This window comes from Lepidochelys olivacea (assembly GCF_965140295.1).
Source record: "Lepidochelys olivacea isolate rLepOli2 genome assembly, chromosome: 1".
In the NCBI taxonomy this organism is placed as follows: Eukaryota; Metazoa; Chordata; order Testudines; family Cheloniidae; genus Lepidochelys; species Lepidochelys olivacea.
In genome coordinates, this window is record NC_140411.1 from 185522641 (window position 1) to 185541219 (window position 18579).

The window sequence follows — 18579 nt, forward strand, 5'->3', positions numbered from 1 at the left end:
ACACTGTCCCTTTCATTGTGGCATCTGAACACTCAAGGTTATAGTATTAAACAATTGTTAAATATTTAAAATTCAGTAACAGTATATAATAATATAGGCCTTGATCCTGCAAAAGGTTATACCTGGGCATACAGTTCCTCTAGCTTGGAGTCCCGGTGCTTGTGACTCCATAAGAAAGTAATCGTTTGCCTTGGCATAGTTAAAAAGAATATCAGAATAAATAGAATAGAATAAATATAAATAAATAGAATGTCAGAAACACTAATTACTTTTCCCACTAATTATTCACTAGACAGGAGAAAGGGAGGTTTGTGTCCAAAGTACAAGAAAAAACTGTCAACTAACAGCTCTCTAATGGGTTGAATAACAAGGCTGGCTGTACCAATTCCAACCCATTTTAACCACTTCAGCTGTGGCAATTTGGTCATAACCCTGTCTTCTCTGTTGTGTCACTATGCTCACTGAAACACAGCTGGAAGTCTGCAATGCCACCATGAGTTCTGTGGATCTTAGTCATTTCTGTAACTGTGACTCGTCTTGGCTCATTCACACATAGCATGCCTGAGCCACTGTGAAACAATTCATTTTAGTTGATGGAGTAATCTTGTCAGGCTAGAAGTGTAGTTCTGTTTAACAATTATATTAATATTTTTGACTTTCTGCTTGTTTATAACATAAGTTAAGAACATTTTAGGGTAGTTCTTCATATTCTTCTCAACTGGGGAAAAAGAGGTCAAGGAAAAATAATGGGTTTCATTTACAGAATGTTGTCGTTTCTGCAAAATATTTGCCATTTTTCAATTCAGGATTTCCACTGAAGTGACTGAACAGTCATCTAAAATGCAAGGGTTTAAACTAAGTGTCCGCAAATTATATGGCAATAAATTGCTACTTCTGGTAATCTACCTTCTGAGCTTCATCACAAATCTACATTTCTCAGTTCACTCCTAAGAGAACCTTGCGTCAAGGAGGCATTGCTTTGAAAGTTAAGGTGTATGAGAATCCATGTATAGTTATTCATATGCTATTGGTATGGATCCATTGTATTATCCTGGATAAATAAAAAACAACTTAGTAAAGAATACATTATAGGAGATATGTTTATGAATTCACAAATTTATGAATTATTGATTATGAGTATCAAAGCAGAAAGAAAATTATAGCCAGGGGAAAAGATGATTTGAAAAATTATTTTCCCTCAAAGTGCTTCATAAAAACAGTATCAATAATTACAAAAAAGATAAGTATGCATGTCATCTAATAAAGAATTAGGAAAGAAATATAATCAAACCAGAAGATCTGATCTGCATTGCTGAGTGTTGTTGAGACATCTGGTGTACATGAAAATGCATGCGTCTGTGGAAAATGTACATAGATATCTGACAAAAAGAAAAGGAGTACTTGTGGCACCTTAGAGACTAACCAATTTATTTGAGCATAAGCTTTTGTGAGCTACAGCTCACTTCATCGGGTGCATCCGATGAAGTGAGCTGTAGCTCACGAAAGCTTATGCTCAAATAAATTGGTTAGTCTCTAAGGTGCCACAAGTATTCCTTTTCTTTTTGCGAATACAGACTAACACGGCTGTTACTCTGAAACCTGTAGATATTTTGACAGGATAGCAAGGCAGGATATTAAAACACAGAATGTAAGAAAATACATTAAGAACCCCTTTAATTAGGAGAAAGAAGAAGATTCATGTTTGAACAGACATGTACGGAGGAAAATTTAAAAAAAAATAAAAATAAAATGTTAATTCCTCCAAGAATCTGAATCTGAAGGGAGGCGATAAAAATTAGAAATCTCTGCACTCAGTGAATGATGGATAGCTATTCTACACATAGTTTTTATGGTTTAATATTATTATTTATTTAGGTGCAAAATAATCACAGTAGGCAGAAATCAGTGACAGGTCAAAAGAGAATTCTCACAGATTAATAAAGCAACTTCATAAATATACAAATCAAAGACTAGATTTACATAATTACTTTTCCTTATAACCTATTCTAATCTGTTTTGTGTAACTCTTCTCTTTTAAAGGTACATTGCCAAGTACTCTTTAAAATATAGGCTATAATTTTTTATACCATCCCAGAAGCTTGCAAATAATCACATTTTCCTTAACTTTATCTTTGGCAATTTTTAAAAACCAACCTTTTTAGTAGAGGTGATGTTAACCTACTTATGTTTTAGTTCTTTACTTTCTTCTTGTACTTCCATTTAGCATCTTTGATGGAAACACTTTTCTGGAATGGAGTTTTTTAACTTTTGTTCTTCATCTGGCTCACGCTAAAGAATCACAATAGGACTCAAACTGAGTTATGTTTAGGCAGTGGCTGCCACTCTCTTAGATCTTGTCTACATTACAAGTTGCACCATTTTAACTAAGGCCTGGTCTACACTAGGAAATTACATAGATATCCACACCCCTGAGAGAGACAGCTGAACTGACCTAACCACCAATATAAACAGCTGTAAGTTGACAGAAGACTTCTTCCGTCAATCCAGCTACCACCTCTCAGGGAGGTGGATTACCTACGCTAATCAAAGAAGCCCTCCTGTCAATGTAGGTAGGGTCTACACTGAAGTGCTACAGCAATGCAGCTGCATCACTGCAGCATTTTAAATGTATACATACCCTAAAAGTGCGTTTAAATTTAATGTAATTAAGCTGGTGCAAACCCTTCTGTGAACATTCTTAAATTGATTTATACCTGGTTTATGTCAATTTAGCTTGAATGGATTCCTCTCTAATTTTAGCTAACTTGATTTAAAAACAGATTTTAATTTAAACTGGTACAATTTAGATAAAGATTTAGTTGGTTAGTTATGTAATAAAGCTAAAAGTCCTGACATAGTTAAGAATAGTGTTAAGAAGTGTTAAGGTTATTATAATATACCACTCTCTGGCATAGGCACCTATCTAATAATTATCCATATAACTCATCCCTTTCACACTTCGCGCAATAACACTCAATAACACTGTTCAAACGTATGCATGAATGACTAAAAGTTAAGCCAGGATTGACTAGGAGAAGCTAGGGGTGAGGTGGGGGTGAGAAAAAGAACAGATAAGTTTATTTGCTTGGTTTCCTAGTCGAGTCTCCTGAAAAGAAACCCACTGAATCTATTCCCTAGATCATTCTGCTATCAGAAGGGAGGACTTTCTCATAAAATATGCTTTCAGAAATTTGAGCAGATCCTGTAATAACGAAACTCTCGTTTCTACATATTTTTCTCTATATATGAAGGGCTGATGGCTCTTTGGGAAAAAATAAAATAAGCAATTCCAATTATTTGACATCTACTTTTTGGGTTTTGGGGTTTTGTGGTTGGATATCGTACAAGGTATTGTTCTCCATATCTTGTATTTAGTGGGTCACAGAACAATATTTTTCTCAATAAAATGCTGAACTACCTAATATAAAAAATCCATCAGCCTGTTATTAAATGTATGAAATGGAAGGACAGACTAAGGCAAAGAAACAGAATGTCAGAACAAATTGTGACTTTACAATTTGAGCCTGGTAGCTCACCAGAGGTCCTCCTCAGGACCAATTCATCTTAAAATGTGCACTGTCTTTGAAGTAATACCACACGACGGCTGTGCCTGTACCAGTAGCTCTGATCAAAAACTGTAAATCTTTTTGTCACCATGTATTGTGTGGAGCAATCAATCTCAATCCCTTGGGACATGAACTTTGTGAAAAAGTGTGCTTCATCCCCAGTAAAGGGAGTAGTAAATCAGTTTCAAATTGATGTTTTGTCTGGGGTAAAGAAAAGGGTTCAGCATATAAAGTTTATCCATTTTGAAAAATGTGCTGAATAATATAATGATTTGTTAGGGGGAATATTTTCTGCATCATTAATATTTCACAACACTGTATTAAATAAAAGACTGAGGAGCTTTTGGTATTGTATGCTGAGCACAATACACTTTTTCTTAGATATATTCAATACTCTATTGATTTAGCAATTTTATTTATGCCATATTACTTTTACTTTGCTTCCCCCCCCACCTTTTGCTTACCTCTGCTTTAATATATTATCGGCTTTGAGAAGGAATGTTGAAAGAATTACAAGTAGTGATTAATTTTCTGTACATCTACCATAACTAAGTGAGATGAGTAAGGGTGAAATATGTTCTTCCAACTCCTCACTTCCGTATTCATTGTCTCTCACTCATCTCTAAGAGTGACCCAGATGCGATAGATACATGAATGTAAAAGTTTAGTGAAATATGAACCTTTTAATTATTTTTTAAAAAAGCTCTTTTTGTTAATTATAATTGTTTAATTATCTTTTTAAAAAGCTATAAGGTGGATAGAAAGTTGGCTAGATTGTCGGGCTCAACAGGTAGTGATCAATGGCTCCATGTCTAGTTGGCAGCCGGTATCAAGTGGAGTGCCCCAAGGGTCAGTCCTGGGGCCTGTTTTGTTCAATATCTTCATAAATGATCTGGAGGATGGTGTGGATTGCACCCTCAGCAAGTTTGCAGATGACACTAAACTGGGAGGAGTGGTAGATACGCTGGAGGGTAGGGATAGGATACAGAGGGACCTAGACAAATTGGAGGATTGGGCCAAAAGAAATCTGATGAGGTTCAACAAGGACAAGTGCAGAGTCCTGCACTTAGGATGGAAGAATCCAATGCACCGCTACAGACTAGGGACCGAATGGCTCGGCAGCAGTTCTGCAGAAAAGGACCTAGGGGTTACAGTGGATGAGAATCTGGATATGAGTCAGCAGTGTGCCCTTGTTGCCAAGAAGGCCAATAGCATTTTTGGATGTATAAGTAGGGGCATTGCCAGCAGATCGAGGGACGTGATCGTTCCCCTCTGTTCGACACTGGTGAGGCCTCATCTGGAGTACTGTGTCCAGTTTTGTGCCCCACACTACAAGAAGGATGTGGAAAAATTGGAAAGAGTCCAGCAGAGGGCAACAAAAAAGAATGAGAGAAGAATGAGGGGGGATTTGATAGCTGCTTTCAACTACCTGAAAGGGGGTTCCAAAGAGGATGGCTCTAGACTGTTCTCAGTGGTAGCAGATGACAGAACAATGGTCTCAAGTTGCAGTGGGGGAGATTTAGGTTGGATATTAGGAAAAAAATTTTCACTAGGAGGGTGGTGAAACACTGGAATGCGTTACCTAGGGAGGTGGTGGAATCTTCTTCCTTAGAAGTTTTTAAGGTCAGTCTTGACAAAGCCCTGGCTGGGATGATTTAATTGGGGATTGGTTCTGCTTTGAGCAGGGGGTTGGACTCGATGACCTCCTGAGTTCTCTTCCAACCCTGATATTCCATGATTCTATGTTTAACTATTATTTTCTATCACAGCAAAATAAAGTGAAACTGACATTACAAATACTAAAATATTCACTTTGGTATTTGTTTAATCTGTACATGAAAACATCCTTTCACCTCTTAACATAATCAACTTTTCTTTATGGCAGGGGTGGGCAAACTTTTTGGCCAGAGGGCCACATCAGGGTTGCAAAACTGTATAGAGGACCAGGTAGGGAAGGCTGTGCTTCCGCAAACAGCCTGGCCCCCACCGCCTATCCGCCCTCTCCCACTTCCCCTCCCCCAACTGTCCCCCTCAGAACTCCTGACCCATCCAACCCCCCGGCTCCTTGTCCCCTGACCGCCCCTCCTGGGACCCCTGCCCCAACTGCCCCCGTGGGACCCCACCCCCATCCAACCCCCCCTTTCCCCATCCCCTGACTGTCCCAACCCCTATCCACACCCCCACCCCCTGACAGGCACCCCAGGACCCCACCCCATATCCAACACCCCGTTCTCCCTGTCCTCTGAGTGTTCCAACCCCTATCCACTCCCCCGCCCCTGGCAGTCCCCTGGGACTCCCATGTCTATCCAACCCCCCCTGCTCCCCATCCCCTGACTGCCCCCCCCAGAACCTCTGTCCCATCCAACCACTCCCTGCTCCCTGTCCCCTGACTGCCCCCCAGGATCTTCTGCCCCTTATCCAACCCCCCCGCTCCCCACCCCCTTACCAAGCTGCTCAGAGCAGCAGGAGCTCACAGCCCCACCAGAGCCAGCCTGCCCCCCGCGCTGCCTGGGAGGAACGGCAGGGCAGAGCGCTGGCGTCGCTGCGGGGGAGGGAGCTCAAGGGCCAGGCAGGACAGTCCAGCAGTCTGGATGTGGCCCGCGGGCTGTAGTTTGCCCACCTCTGCATTATGGATAACATCAACATCTCTGATCCATCCTTAATACTAACAACACCTTCTCCTTATACTATTCAAAAATAATTGTTTCTCTCTTTATAGATTTGACAGATATTGCCACCACATGTAGTATCATTGGGTAAACTGTATTAAGTTAATGTATCACTGTAGGCCAGGTACTGTATGTATGATTGTGTTCTGCTCCATGGGGGAAGGCTACCACAGTTCTTCTAGGAACTATAACAGTGGCAGGTAATTCGGGTGAATCACTGACACTGAATACTTCTAGAGAAGTAGAACCCCTGGGGAGGTCCAGATATACTGCTTCAAACTGGCTTTCAGACACTAGAAAAACAAAGAAAGGGCTTTTGCTTTAAAAACGCTGTGTTTAAACTGACTCCGCCTTCTTTCTTATCTAGCAAAGGACACAACCTTCTGTCAAAGGGCTCCAACCCTTGCAGGAGGGTGGGAACGACTTTGTCCTACCAGGGTTCCATAAGACTAATGGGTGACATCTGACAAGTGTTTAGCATGCATATACAAACTTTTATTGGTGTATATTTGTTTTTCTGTAGTGTGTTTTCCTTTAAAATAGAGGTGCTTGCTTAGAAAGACCTGTGTGGTAACTTGTAACTGCTGGTATTATCCTGTTCATAGCCCTTGGAGAGAAAAGAAGGCACAGGTGCTGGCCTTTAGGCTCAGTAGGGTTATCAAAAGCCAGAGAGCTGTGCAGCCTTAAAACCTTGGTGAGGAGGAAGAGAGCTGTGGATCTCCACATAAGAGACGTGGTGGCTGGGAACTGGAAACCTGAAGTGGATTTCCTCATTGGTCATGGTGAGGGAAACATAGGTGCAGTTACCCTGAAGCTGTGACAATATTATTAAAGTTTTTCTTTTCTCCTTGGGATTGCCTTTTCCCTCTAAACTACTGCTCCTGTTTCCTTACATCTGACTTATTCATTGCTCTTTTTCCTGCTGTAACATTAAGATTTCTTTGTCTTTCCTATCTTGTTGTGTACATGATGCCTGTTTTCTTTTTAAAATATTTGCTATTAATGTTTTATTTGCAAATAAGATTCTTGGAATAAGAATGAAACCCCCTTTTCAAAGGCAACACATACTTCAACACATTCTTTTCTGCTCTGCATATGGGCCTCTTCCTACCAAGGGTCCTAAAGGTAAACACTAATCAACAGGGCATATCAGATTAAAACCACCACCACGACTGCAAAATCCAAGCCAATAATGTTAGAGGTAACTTCAAGGAGAATTAGTGCAGAATTATGGGTCAGCTGTATGGTATATAATACCATCTTCCTAAACCTTAGGACTGCAGTGAAGTTTTGTTTACTAAGTCTGGAGATGAATAGAATTTTGGGATGACTAGATATAACTTTCAGCTTTGATTATACAGTCACTGTAAACAATAAGTAAACAAATGTGTTCTGTATTCCTTTATTAAGGTATGCTGTGCCCTATATCTCAACCACAAACTTTTATCTTATATTGTTGTTCTTACTCTGGTGTTTTAGATAAATCTAATGAACATAAGTTATAAAATAAAATATTTAATGCTAACAATGTTAGAGAATTTAGGATTGCCTAAATGTCTAACTCTACTTCTTTCCATTTGTCTCTTCTCACTCCCTCTATGTGTACATTTGTTTGTATTAATTCCAGTTGACACTGACAAATGATTGTTGCCATTGCATCTATGATAACATGCTCATCAAAATTAATTATCATATGTTCATGCTAGTGTGGAAAAATGAAAAATTTCTAAAATAATAACCATTTCTGATTTTTAATATCTTATTAAAATAAAATACATCAACAGTTTTACACTAAATAATCAGACAATGGACATTCAAAGGAACAAGACACATTGGTTAAAATATGTATGATTAAATTAATCATATTTGTTGCTTAGGAACTCTAGAAATTAATTTTTTTCAAACTATTACACTTTTCAACATATTTTTTTTAAAATAATCAGATTTTTCTTTATCCTTCCCAACATTTATGAAACATAACACCTGTTTTCATTTTTTTTTAAAGTGGACATATTGTCCTTTCTCGGTTTAAAATGTGCCTAGGTCCTTTATTTTATTTAAAGTACATTTACAGCTCATGACAGTTCTCAGTGGCAGGAGTGGAGAGAGAAATTCTCTATGCATAAAATATCTATGCCATGGGCGACTGCAGTACTGACTTCCCAAAACTGCCCCACTGTTACATCCTAATCTTGGTTTCAAGTAATTAACAATAGGTATGAGAATGCAGTTTCACATCCAAGCAATGCACATATTTTCTGTTTAATACCTTACCCTAGTTGGCACTCTTTTTTTTTGTTTTTGTACGTTGTCTAAATATTGAAATGGTAATTAAACTAAACAGCTTCTCTCTGCAACACCAATAGTTTGGCCATACAGGCTAAAACTGAAACATGTGACTACAACACTGCAGGGATTCCATGAAGGTAGATCACTTTGATGGACAGAGGCCAAAGTTTGTAAACAACCTTGAGATCCTTGAGAACAGTGGTTCTCAACCCAGAGTATGTGTACTGCTGGCAGTACGCCGAGGTCTTCCAGAGGGTACATTGACTCATCTAGATATTTGCCTAGTTTTACAACAGGCTCCATAAAAAAACACTAGCGAAGTCAGCACAAACAAAAATTTCATACAATGACTTGTTTATACTGCTCTTATACTATATGCTGAAGTTTATATTTATATACAATATTTATATTCCAGTTGATTTATTTGATAATTATATGGTATAAATGAGAAAGAAAGCATTTTTTCAGTAATAGTGTGCTGTGACACTTCTGTATTTTTATGTGTGATTCTGTAGATTTTAAGTAAGGTGAAACTTGGGGTACTCAAGACAAATCGGATTCCTGAAAGGGGTTACAGTAGTCTGGAAAGGTTGAGAGCCACTGCTTTAGAATGTAAGGTGCTAAATAAATGAAGTAAACTGCTATAATTTGATGCTAGTTTTGTTACTATCTACATAGAGCAATAATATTTTGGCAAGTAGATCTTCACTGTTTAATCTGTTAACTAAGAATAGCATTTTCAAAAGTGGAAATCCAGCAGCTGCCAAAAGAGAGCTTTCTACCAGACTTGAGTTTCCAAAATAGACATGCTGTTTATCAATTTTTAATATTTGTTTATGGCCATTTTTGCCCATTTTTCACTTGTAAGAATTCTAGAGAGCAGTGTCTAAATTCGGGTTAATACACCGGCAGTAAAGATCTGCTAATGCAATTGTTAAAATCCTGTGAAAGGAGTGTGGGATTTTTACGCTTTGTTTGTATTTGGGTGGCTGGATGAGGTTGTTTCAGTGGAGGGAGAGATTGTATATAGTTTATTAAGACTTCCTAAAAGCTTTTGATGAACTTTTTTTTAAACCTTCCACCACCAATTGTCCACCTCTGTCCTCATACCCCATGTCATAATCCTGTGAGTTAGTTCTCATTATGATATAAACCTAACCATATATCAACAAAAACACATTCTAAAATTAAATATCCATGTAATTAATTCAAAATCATTAACACTCAATCACTCTGTTGTTTGTGAGGTGTTGTTCTTATGTTTGTAAATTCCATGTCTTCCATAGATTCTCAAACCAGAAGGGACCATTATAATCTGACCTCCTGTGCCACACACATAATTTTGTCCTGTGAATCCTATGTTAAATCACCATGCACATCTTTGCATCTATATAAATTATATTCTTAGCACTGCACATATTTAACATTTTTTCCATTCTATCTACAGCCAGCTGAAGGCAGACATTTTCTCCTAATCTGACAGAAAATGGTGAATATTATCAGATAGAAACCCATATTAATTTATCTCCAGCAGTTTTAGATGTAATTTTTGTCATCAGCCTTTAGTACACTTAAATGAATAACTGATGAATCTGACTTTGGGGAGCGATAATGGATATTCTATCAATCTTTTTGCAGTCTAGTGGCTGGAGATCTGGAAAGCGGATAGAACAGGACACACCATGATCTCCCTCAGCGCCCCCTGCCCCCCAGTACAGAGTAAGTGCTGCAGCTGCTCTGGGATTCAATGGTTCTCAGTTCAAGTCTCCTTATGGACAGATTCTCATGCAATTAGTGGTTCTAATAGCCCTGTGTTCAGGCTGCAGTGGTGTGTCATGAATAGTAATTAAATTAAATTTAAAATGATTAAAGTTAAAGGGGAGACATGGGAATTTGCCCCATGGCCTGTAATAAGCCCCTTGCCTCTCTCCTCTACAAGGGGTATGTGTGCTTATGTGAGGTGGGTGATTGTGTTATATCAGTTAATTTAAACAAACAATTTCTTATAACTCAAGCACTTGCAAATAAAAATGGCACAATGAGTGCAACAGGCTTCAGATGTTTATATATAGTTCCTAAAACAAAATATACTACCCGTACTGACTTCTTGGGGTGAGGAAAAGACCTTAAAGGGGGGCTCTGATAGTGTTCACTACTGTTGCAGTGGCAGGGAGCAATTACTTGTAAACTGGTGTGATAAATTGTCTGATTTTGTAAATATATGCTCTTTGGAGAATTTGCTTGTTTTTCAATTCTAGGGATTTCTATGGTAAGAATTATTTAGCAGAACCCACAGAGGAGATGAACTATATCAAAGAGAGGGAAATCACTCCAGTTCTTCCTACAATCAGATAAAACTCATTGTTTTATCAGTATCAGTAAATCTAAGGGCAAAGCACTGTTACCTTGTAAGTTCTGAGAGGTGATTAATTCTCAGACATCACAGTCGGGGAAGTATATACCATTGTGGTCTCAAATTATAAGATAAGATTAGAAAGGGCATTTTTCTGAAGTAAGAAAATATTTTATTTTTGGATTATAGGATTCTTGGAACAGGGTTTAGGAGGGGCAGATTAACTGCAATGTTTCTTTATAGTTTGTTTTTTAGAAAGTGAGATTTGCCATAACTGTAAGGTACAGTTTTCCTCCTTTTTACTTTTGCAGCTCTGTAGATTGACTGCAGATACTGTATATGAGAGTGAATTGTATTATTTTCTCATTTATGCATCAACAATCTTAGCTATAGTCCAGTTCAAAATCTTTATTGCTGCAGATGATGCACAAACTAGAAGATCATAACTTGACTTTCAAATCCCAGGTTGAATTTGCACAATTGAAAATTAGAGAAAAAATGTTTTACTTGTACACTGAGAAAATCTGAGCTGAAAACTAATACACAACAATCACTCGTATGCCACCAATAGAAATACACTAATTCTGTTCAAATATCTGTTGTTGCTTAGACTGTGGATTTGTATTGATGCTCCTCTTCATCTAATCTTTTGTTTCCCTCTTTTCTATATTTGAATGTTTAAGCTATAATGAATCCCATGACTTTTCTTGTCAGCACATTTGTGACCTTTCATGGAGAACAGAAGCAGGGAAGGGAAGGAACACATACAGGTTTTAGTTAATTTTAGGCTTAAATTAGAATTTTGCTACATTAATAAAACCTTTCTTTACCCCCGCTCAAATGTATTTCCATTATAACTACATTTTGATCTTTTAGTGTAACATGGTTACACAAATATTAGTGATTTGTCATGTCCCTTAAAATCTTTAAAAGTGTTGGTGTTAGCATGCAGAAGAAATTCTTTATCAATCACCCAATATATTCGATAGTTTTGAGGTGCTGCCTTTGAACTATATATAGTTAAATAGGGAATTGCATCAATTTTCCATATTGTTTAAGACATGTCAGACAAAAAGAATAGATCTAAAATTTAAGGGTACCATTTAAAAAAAGAAAACTGTGAAATCCCAAAGCAATGTGGACAAATCATTTTATTTGTCCGTAGTTCACAGAAATAGCTTTGGGCTAGACTCTCACTGAGTAATGCCTTAATCAACAAGTAGTCCCATTCATTTCACTAAGACTTCTTGGGAAGTACTATTCACTCTGAGTAAGGGGTATCGGAATCTGGCTTGTGGTGAAGACTGTGTATTACATCGCTTTTGGATAAGATTTACCTTTAACGTTTCAGTTTGGATGCAGGATGGAGGGAGAATCTTGAATGTGCTGGAAATCAGAGGAAAAACAAAAAGCATCATATATCCAGATTGCTACTTTTTTTTAAAGTGAACATTTATAGCTAAGAAAAGACATTTCCTTCCAGCCCAATTTGATTTTTTTTCTATATCAAGATTACACCTAATAAATGTACATGTCCTTTTAACCATAAAATTGCTAGATATCAAATTAGAATACAGCAAGGACAGGCAGCATCAATGTTCCCTCTAATTTTTGACAGGCTGTGTGCGCAAAAAATTTCTTCTGTGCAAATTGTTGTGCTTCTGTGTGAATTTTTGTGTGTGCGGTGTTTCGCAATGTGCACAGGGTTTAGGATCTGTGTGTGCGTGCACACGCGCACAGCTTAGAGGGAACAGTGGGCAGCATTATACAAATGTGTAAATTTAGTAAGAATATGAAAATGAATTTATCATTGTTTTTACTATTGTGTGACTCTTGCTGTGAAAGAATTCCAGAAAGAAAGAATACTAATGTGCAAATGTAAGAAAACTTGCTTTTTCATTTTTAAAGTGTATGTATTTATATATACTAAAGGCATGCTTACGCAGTGTACTTTGGGGGTGTGATTTCTAAAGCACTCTAACATGTTGCACACTAATTGTTTTTTTGGACCATGCTGGTATGCACTAAAATTTCCCTAGCACACTTTAACATAGTGCTGAAACAGTACTATGTTGAAGTACACTAGGGCAGTGCTACTCAAAGCGGTGGTCCGCGGATCGGCACGCCTGCCGGTCTGCGCGCACATTGGAAAAAAATATCGCCAGTCCCCCACATCCGATAGCTTGAGAAGCACTGCACTAGGGAACTTTTAGTGAGGACCAGCATGGTCCACATGGACCAATTAGTGTGCAGCACGGTAGTTTGCTATAGAAATCGTACTCCAGTAGTGTGTATCGCTATAACATCTAGACAAGCTCTAAGACTCTTAATTTTACAGCATTAAGAATACTGTAGATGATCAGCATAGTTACGCGAGTTGAGAAAATTTAGTTAGTATTTGACTAAAATTATTGTTTACAGTGCGTTAATATTGTAAACATAGGTAGTTAGCAAATTCACATTCCAAAACATTTACGGAATCATAGAAAGGTGCGGCTAGAAGGGACTTAGAGAGGTCATCTAGTCCATTTCCTTCACACTGAGGCAGGACCAAGTACACCTAGACTATCCCTGACAGCTGTCTAACTTGTTCTTGGAAACGTCCAAAAAAGGAGTATATGTAATTTCATGCAAATTGCATATAAACTGTGAGCCTGACTATGGTCTGGCAGCACCGTAGCATCAACTGAACAGTAATCCCAAGTTTCTGATTCACCCTGTTTAGGTTAATGTGTATGTTATCACAGTTATTTCCTTAGACCAAAAACTATCAGTGCCAACAAAAGACAGAAAATCACTAAGGCTGTGTATACACTGCATGTTTCTTTCAGGGGAATGTAGAGTATTTACTTAGGTAGCCCTCATCATGTGGATTAAGTACAAGGGTAGACAATGAGGCCTGACTTAGGTGAGTAAAATACAGACACACCTGAATGTTAGGGGGCTTATTCCTTCACCCACTTACTTCCCTGGTCCTTCTCGCATGAACAGAGAGCAACAATACCCGAAGTCCAAAGGTGCAAACAATTCGATGTTTATTGGGGTGAACTTCCAGCAAGCATGATTCCAGTTTCCTTCCTTCCCAGCTCTGACACCACAGAGCCTTACACCTGTGTCCCTGTTCTCATTCCTACCCTTAGCCAAACATGATTCCAACTTCCTTACTCCCATTCCCTGTTCCCATTTCCCGCTTTAGCAAAACATGATTCCAATTTTCTTACCCCCATTCCCTGTTCCCATCTCCCCCGCACACCCACCCCCTCCCACCCACACCCACTTCCTCATTGACTACAGATTATATAGTAAAACTTGAGTTCTGCTTAGCTATACCTTAACCAATCATTTCCCTGAAATTTAACTAACCAATCCTAACATATTGTAACATGATTATGTAACCAATTATATCCCACCACCTTAATTAGTTTACACCCAGCAAAATTAATTATACAGCAGACAGGAACAATCACAGAACCAGACAGAGATTATACAGACAAACAATAGCAAAGTGGGAACTATAATGACAAAACGATATAGAAGTGAGGATTTCACATCCCAGCTATTGATAAGTGAGTTCTTGCCAGACAGGATGCTATCAAACTAAGTTTTCTTTTACATTTTCTAGGCACTTCCCTTTCTCTGGAGGTGATAGGAGTACAATTCTGTCCTGATAGTGCCTAACAGCCCAATAGCACCTTATTTCAATGTGACTAGTTTGGAATGTGAGGATGTGACTATTCGCTTCCCAGCTTATGGCTGCCTGTGCTGCTTAGCCAAAGGCCTTAGCCTAAGAACAGGGCCTCAGACAGTCACAGTAAGAGAAGGCCCTTACACCAGCAGACAGTGATTTTGATTCTTTCTTTTATACCTCTATAATTAGCCAAGTGATAAGAATACACCTAAATTCTTAGAGTATAGGCCTTTACAGACAGGCCTGAATATCTATATCCTAACACTGAATGTTGTGTGTATCTCCCCAAGTACATACTCTATACAGCTCTCTACTGACCCAAGCTGTGCTTTCACGTCTACACTCCTTTTTTTTTTTTAGCAAAAACAACGAGGAGTCCTTGTGGCACCTTACAGACTAACAAATTTATTTGGGCATAAGCTTTTATGAGCTACAGCTCACTTCATCAGATGGGTTCTAGCCCACAAAAGCTTATGCCCAGATAAATTTGTTAGTCTCTAAGGTGCCACAAGGACTCCTCGTTGTTTTTGCTAATACAGACTAACACGGCTGCCACTCTGAAATTCCCTTTTTTAGCCATGTAGACCTGCTGCCTTCCAGTTGCTGCTGCGTTCCAGTTGCTGGAGCTCCCCCCTGTCAGAGCCTTGCTGTGAAAGCAATGAAAGGCTTCAGCAGTGGAGAGCTGCTTGAAGCCTTTTCCAGCTGCCTCTCCCCACCAGATCCTTTTACTGATGTGTACCTACACATCACAACTTTTCACTACAACTTGTAGTTACACATACCCAACACGCTGATGAAAGTGATGTGTAATGTAGACACAGCTTCAGTGTAAGAAATGGTTAAACAAATAATCAGCATCATTTGGTTCTTCACCACATTTTTCAGCCTTTCCTGCCTACATGGAATTATATAGATAATATAAATGGAAAAGCATATTTTACATAGTTCTTCATCACATAATTTGGTGTTGATGAAATGTATGTTTCTTAATACTCATCTTAAATTAGTTGAGTTTTTCTTTGATAGTTTTTCACAGTCTATTTCTTGTGCTTGCACTCTGCTTTGATAGAGGTCACAAAACTAACAAGGGCTGATGTTATGTTTCTGTAGCATGAATAGTACATGCTTCAGTGGGACAAGGGGCCAGCGTGGCAACACTGACACATCCTATTGGAACCGGATGGGTAGAAGGCTTTAAAAGGGGACAGCCCTGTGTGTGAAGCTCCCTTTTACATGGAGCAGGCTGAGGCAGCACCCACCTTTCCTCCCCTTTAGGTGGTGAAATACCAGGTGCTGTGGGCATTGTGCTAACTTCCCCGATTTAGGGGGGCTGGGAAGGAATTTTTCCCTTACCACCAGATTGGCCTAGGTGGAGTTGGGGTTTTCTTGCCTTCCCCACAGTGGGTCCGGGGAGGACTTTGTTGATGTGTGAAATGAAGGACGGTAGGCCACATGTCAAAATTCCTTATATAAGTGTGGGGCGGATGTCCAGTGCAAGTACTCAGTAGGAAAGGTATATAGTGACCAGATAAATGTCTTGGAAAAGGATTTTAAAAGGGAGGTGTTCGTAAAAGGAATGGAATGAGGTGTGGGCTAGGGCTCCTATGATTGGTACGGCAGGGAACCAAGCCCCTTTCTTGTAGCCTACCTTAACCCTCCTACGGGGGGTGGGGACGGATGGTAAAGTCCCAGCAATGGATTGGCTGGGGGACCTGGATGGAAAAAGAAGGGGGAGCTGGCGGAAGCCCCCAGGTAATTAGTGAATGAACATGGAGTTACCTGCATTGTACACTTTTATGTGTCGGGAAGTTCCAGGCATCTAATAATAAAGTTGCAGCCTGATTAAAACCGTATCAAATATCTCTGTCCTGTCCTTTCACTATAGCTGGACAGTAGAATCAAAGAGAATGTAAAAGACATTTGTGTTGTGAGTATTACACATAAATATATAATGTACTTCTGTTATGAATGTAGCAATAAGAGCAAGTAATGTTTTTACTTTGGAGAGGAAGATTTCTTTAAGACAAATATCTACTTCAGTTTAAGTAATTTTACATAAATGGAAAGGCCATTCTACTAGCCTGCTTCCCTGATCTCTCCAGGAATTTAGTGTTTCGGTGGAGGAGAAAAAGAGAGATTAATGTGGATGGTTTTATATTTTATTTTAATCTTTTTCTATTAATCAGTAATTGCCATAATTTCCTTTATTGCAAACTAATAACGGTCTTACACTGTGTAGTAATGACCAGATAACCTGAAGCAAAAGGAGGCATCAGTTATATTTTTGATTTTTTTCTTCCACTCTATATATTTGGATAATATAGGTGAATGAAATTCTTTATAGGAAGTCATTAAATATCAAATATGGAGCTTATGTTCTGAACTACCGGCCTGAAAACTCATGTTTCATTTCTGCTGTGTCATTCATTCCCATCTCCAGGACAGTTGTGAAATCTGGATGCTCAGACAACAACAGAAGAATAGTTGCGTATATTGCTCTTCAGCAACCTGCTTATCGAGGAGCAGCACTGGCAAACTCTGATTCAGCATTGGCTGGTAACGGGGAGCTGATAGGTCTCCACCTATTAATTTCTCTCCTTCTCCCCTCCCCCTTTTACACAAACAAAATCTTTGTCATGGACACCTTTTCTTTTCTCCTTTTGTCCTGAAACAAAATGGAGAGAGTGAGTGGCAGAGGAGGACCTGTCAGATTCTAGCCCCTTCACTGTCACCCCACGTAGAGGCTACTCTGGCACTTCCAGAACAGCATCACCACACCATACAGCATAGTGCAGGGAGGCAGGGGGAATTGGGGCTGATGAAGGTTAGGCTCCTCGACTATTTCTCATGCCATTGAACTCTAGAGGTTTGATTCAATCCTCTTTGAGGCTACAGAACTTTAACCCCAAAGAATCTAAATGCATTAAAGCCCCAGTACAGAAGCAGCTCCTGGAACCCAAGTGTGGGAAACCTGTGATTAGAAGGTAGCAGCAAATAGGGGGTTTTGGGCAAGGAGGAGTATATAGGGGCCTGTGACTAGAGCTGGGCAGGAAATGGTTTTCTGATCTCATGAAAATGTTTGAGATTTCTAAAAATTTCCTGTTTTTCACTGAGACAAAACTGAGGGTGTTTTTTGGTTTTTTTTTTTATTTTGTCAAAAATAAGAAAGAACCCACCCCCCAATAGCAAATATCCTGGGGGTTAGGGCACTCACCTATGATGTGGGAGACCCTGAGCTGTCTGATTCAGACTAGGGACTTATATCTGGTTCTCCCACATCCCAGGTGTATATTTTCTCATTATGGACTGGGAGTAGGCTCTCTCTATGTCCAGAAATTCCATCCTGGATCTGAGAAATCACTCCGAACTAAAATTTTGATCAAACCTGATGCATTCCCATGAAAAGTTTCAGTGTTGATGAATCAGCATTTACTGACCAAAAACCCCCTGTTTTGTCAAAAATTTCCTGACCAGCTCTACCTGTGACTTAATGAGGGGAGTGAAGGGGGAGGACAAGGATCTCTGACCTGGTGAGGGGGGTCAGAGGGTGGAAGGGGAGAAGGGGAGCCTATAATCCTGTGATGAGGATATGCAAATGGGAGTTGGGGACCCTGTGCCCTGGCAATGGAAGGGCAGGGCTTCCAGACTGTTCCATACCTCCTCTTTTTTTAGGAACAGAGATGGGAATTACAGTAAAGTTGCTACTGTAGGAGAAGAATTTATTTATTGACAGATGGGGAGAAGCCCCATGTTCTTTAGATGGTTGATTTTATTTGGGAGGTCAGGAATGATTTTGTGTGAAGGGGAAGGGAGCAGAAATATATATATTTTTGGGACAGCAAAGATGGAACAGCCCCAGCCTGGGCCAAAGCACTTATATAATTTAGTAATTTTAATTTCATAGAATATCAGGGTTGGAAGGGACCTCAGGAGGTCATCTAGTCCAACCCCCTGCTCAAAGCAGGACCAATCCCCAATTAAATCATCCCAGCCAGGGCTTTGTCAAGCCTGACA

At 39.2% G+C, this 18579-nt stretch overlaps 1 protein-coding gene across 3 annotated transcripts in view; it reads left to right on the top strand.

Annotated features, from left to right (window-relative positions):
* Nucleotides 1-18579, top strand: part of CADM2 (cell adhesion molecule 2) — a 1053908-nt gene that overhangs the window by 426631 nt on the left and 608698 nt on the right. The window contains exon 2 of one of the 3 annotated variants that reach the window (XM_084621992.1): nucleotides 10163-10243. The exons of the other annotated variants lie outside the window; for them this stretch is intronic. Within the exon in view, the coding sequence (XP_084478118.1) occupies nucleotides 10207-10243 (37 nt within the window). The 5' untranslated portion in view covers nucleotides 10163-10206. The remainder of the gene's footprint in view (nucleotides 1-10162; nucleotides 10244-18579) is intronic. 3 annotated transcript variants of the gene reach the window in all.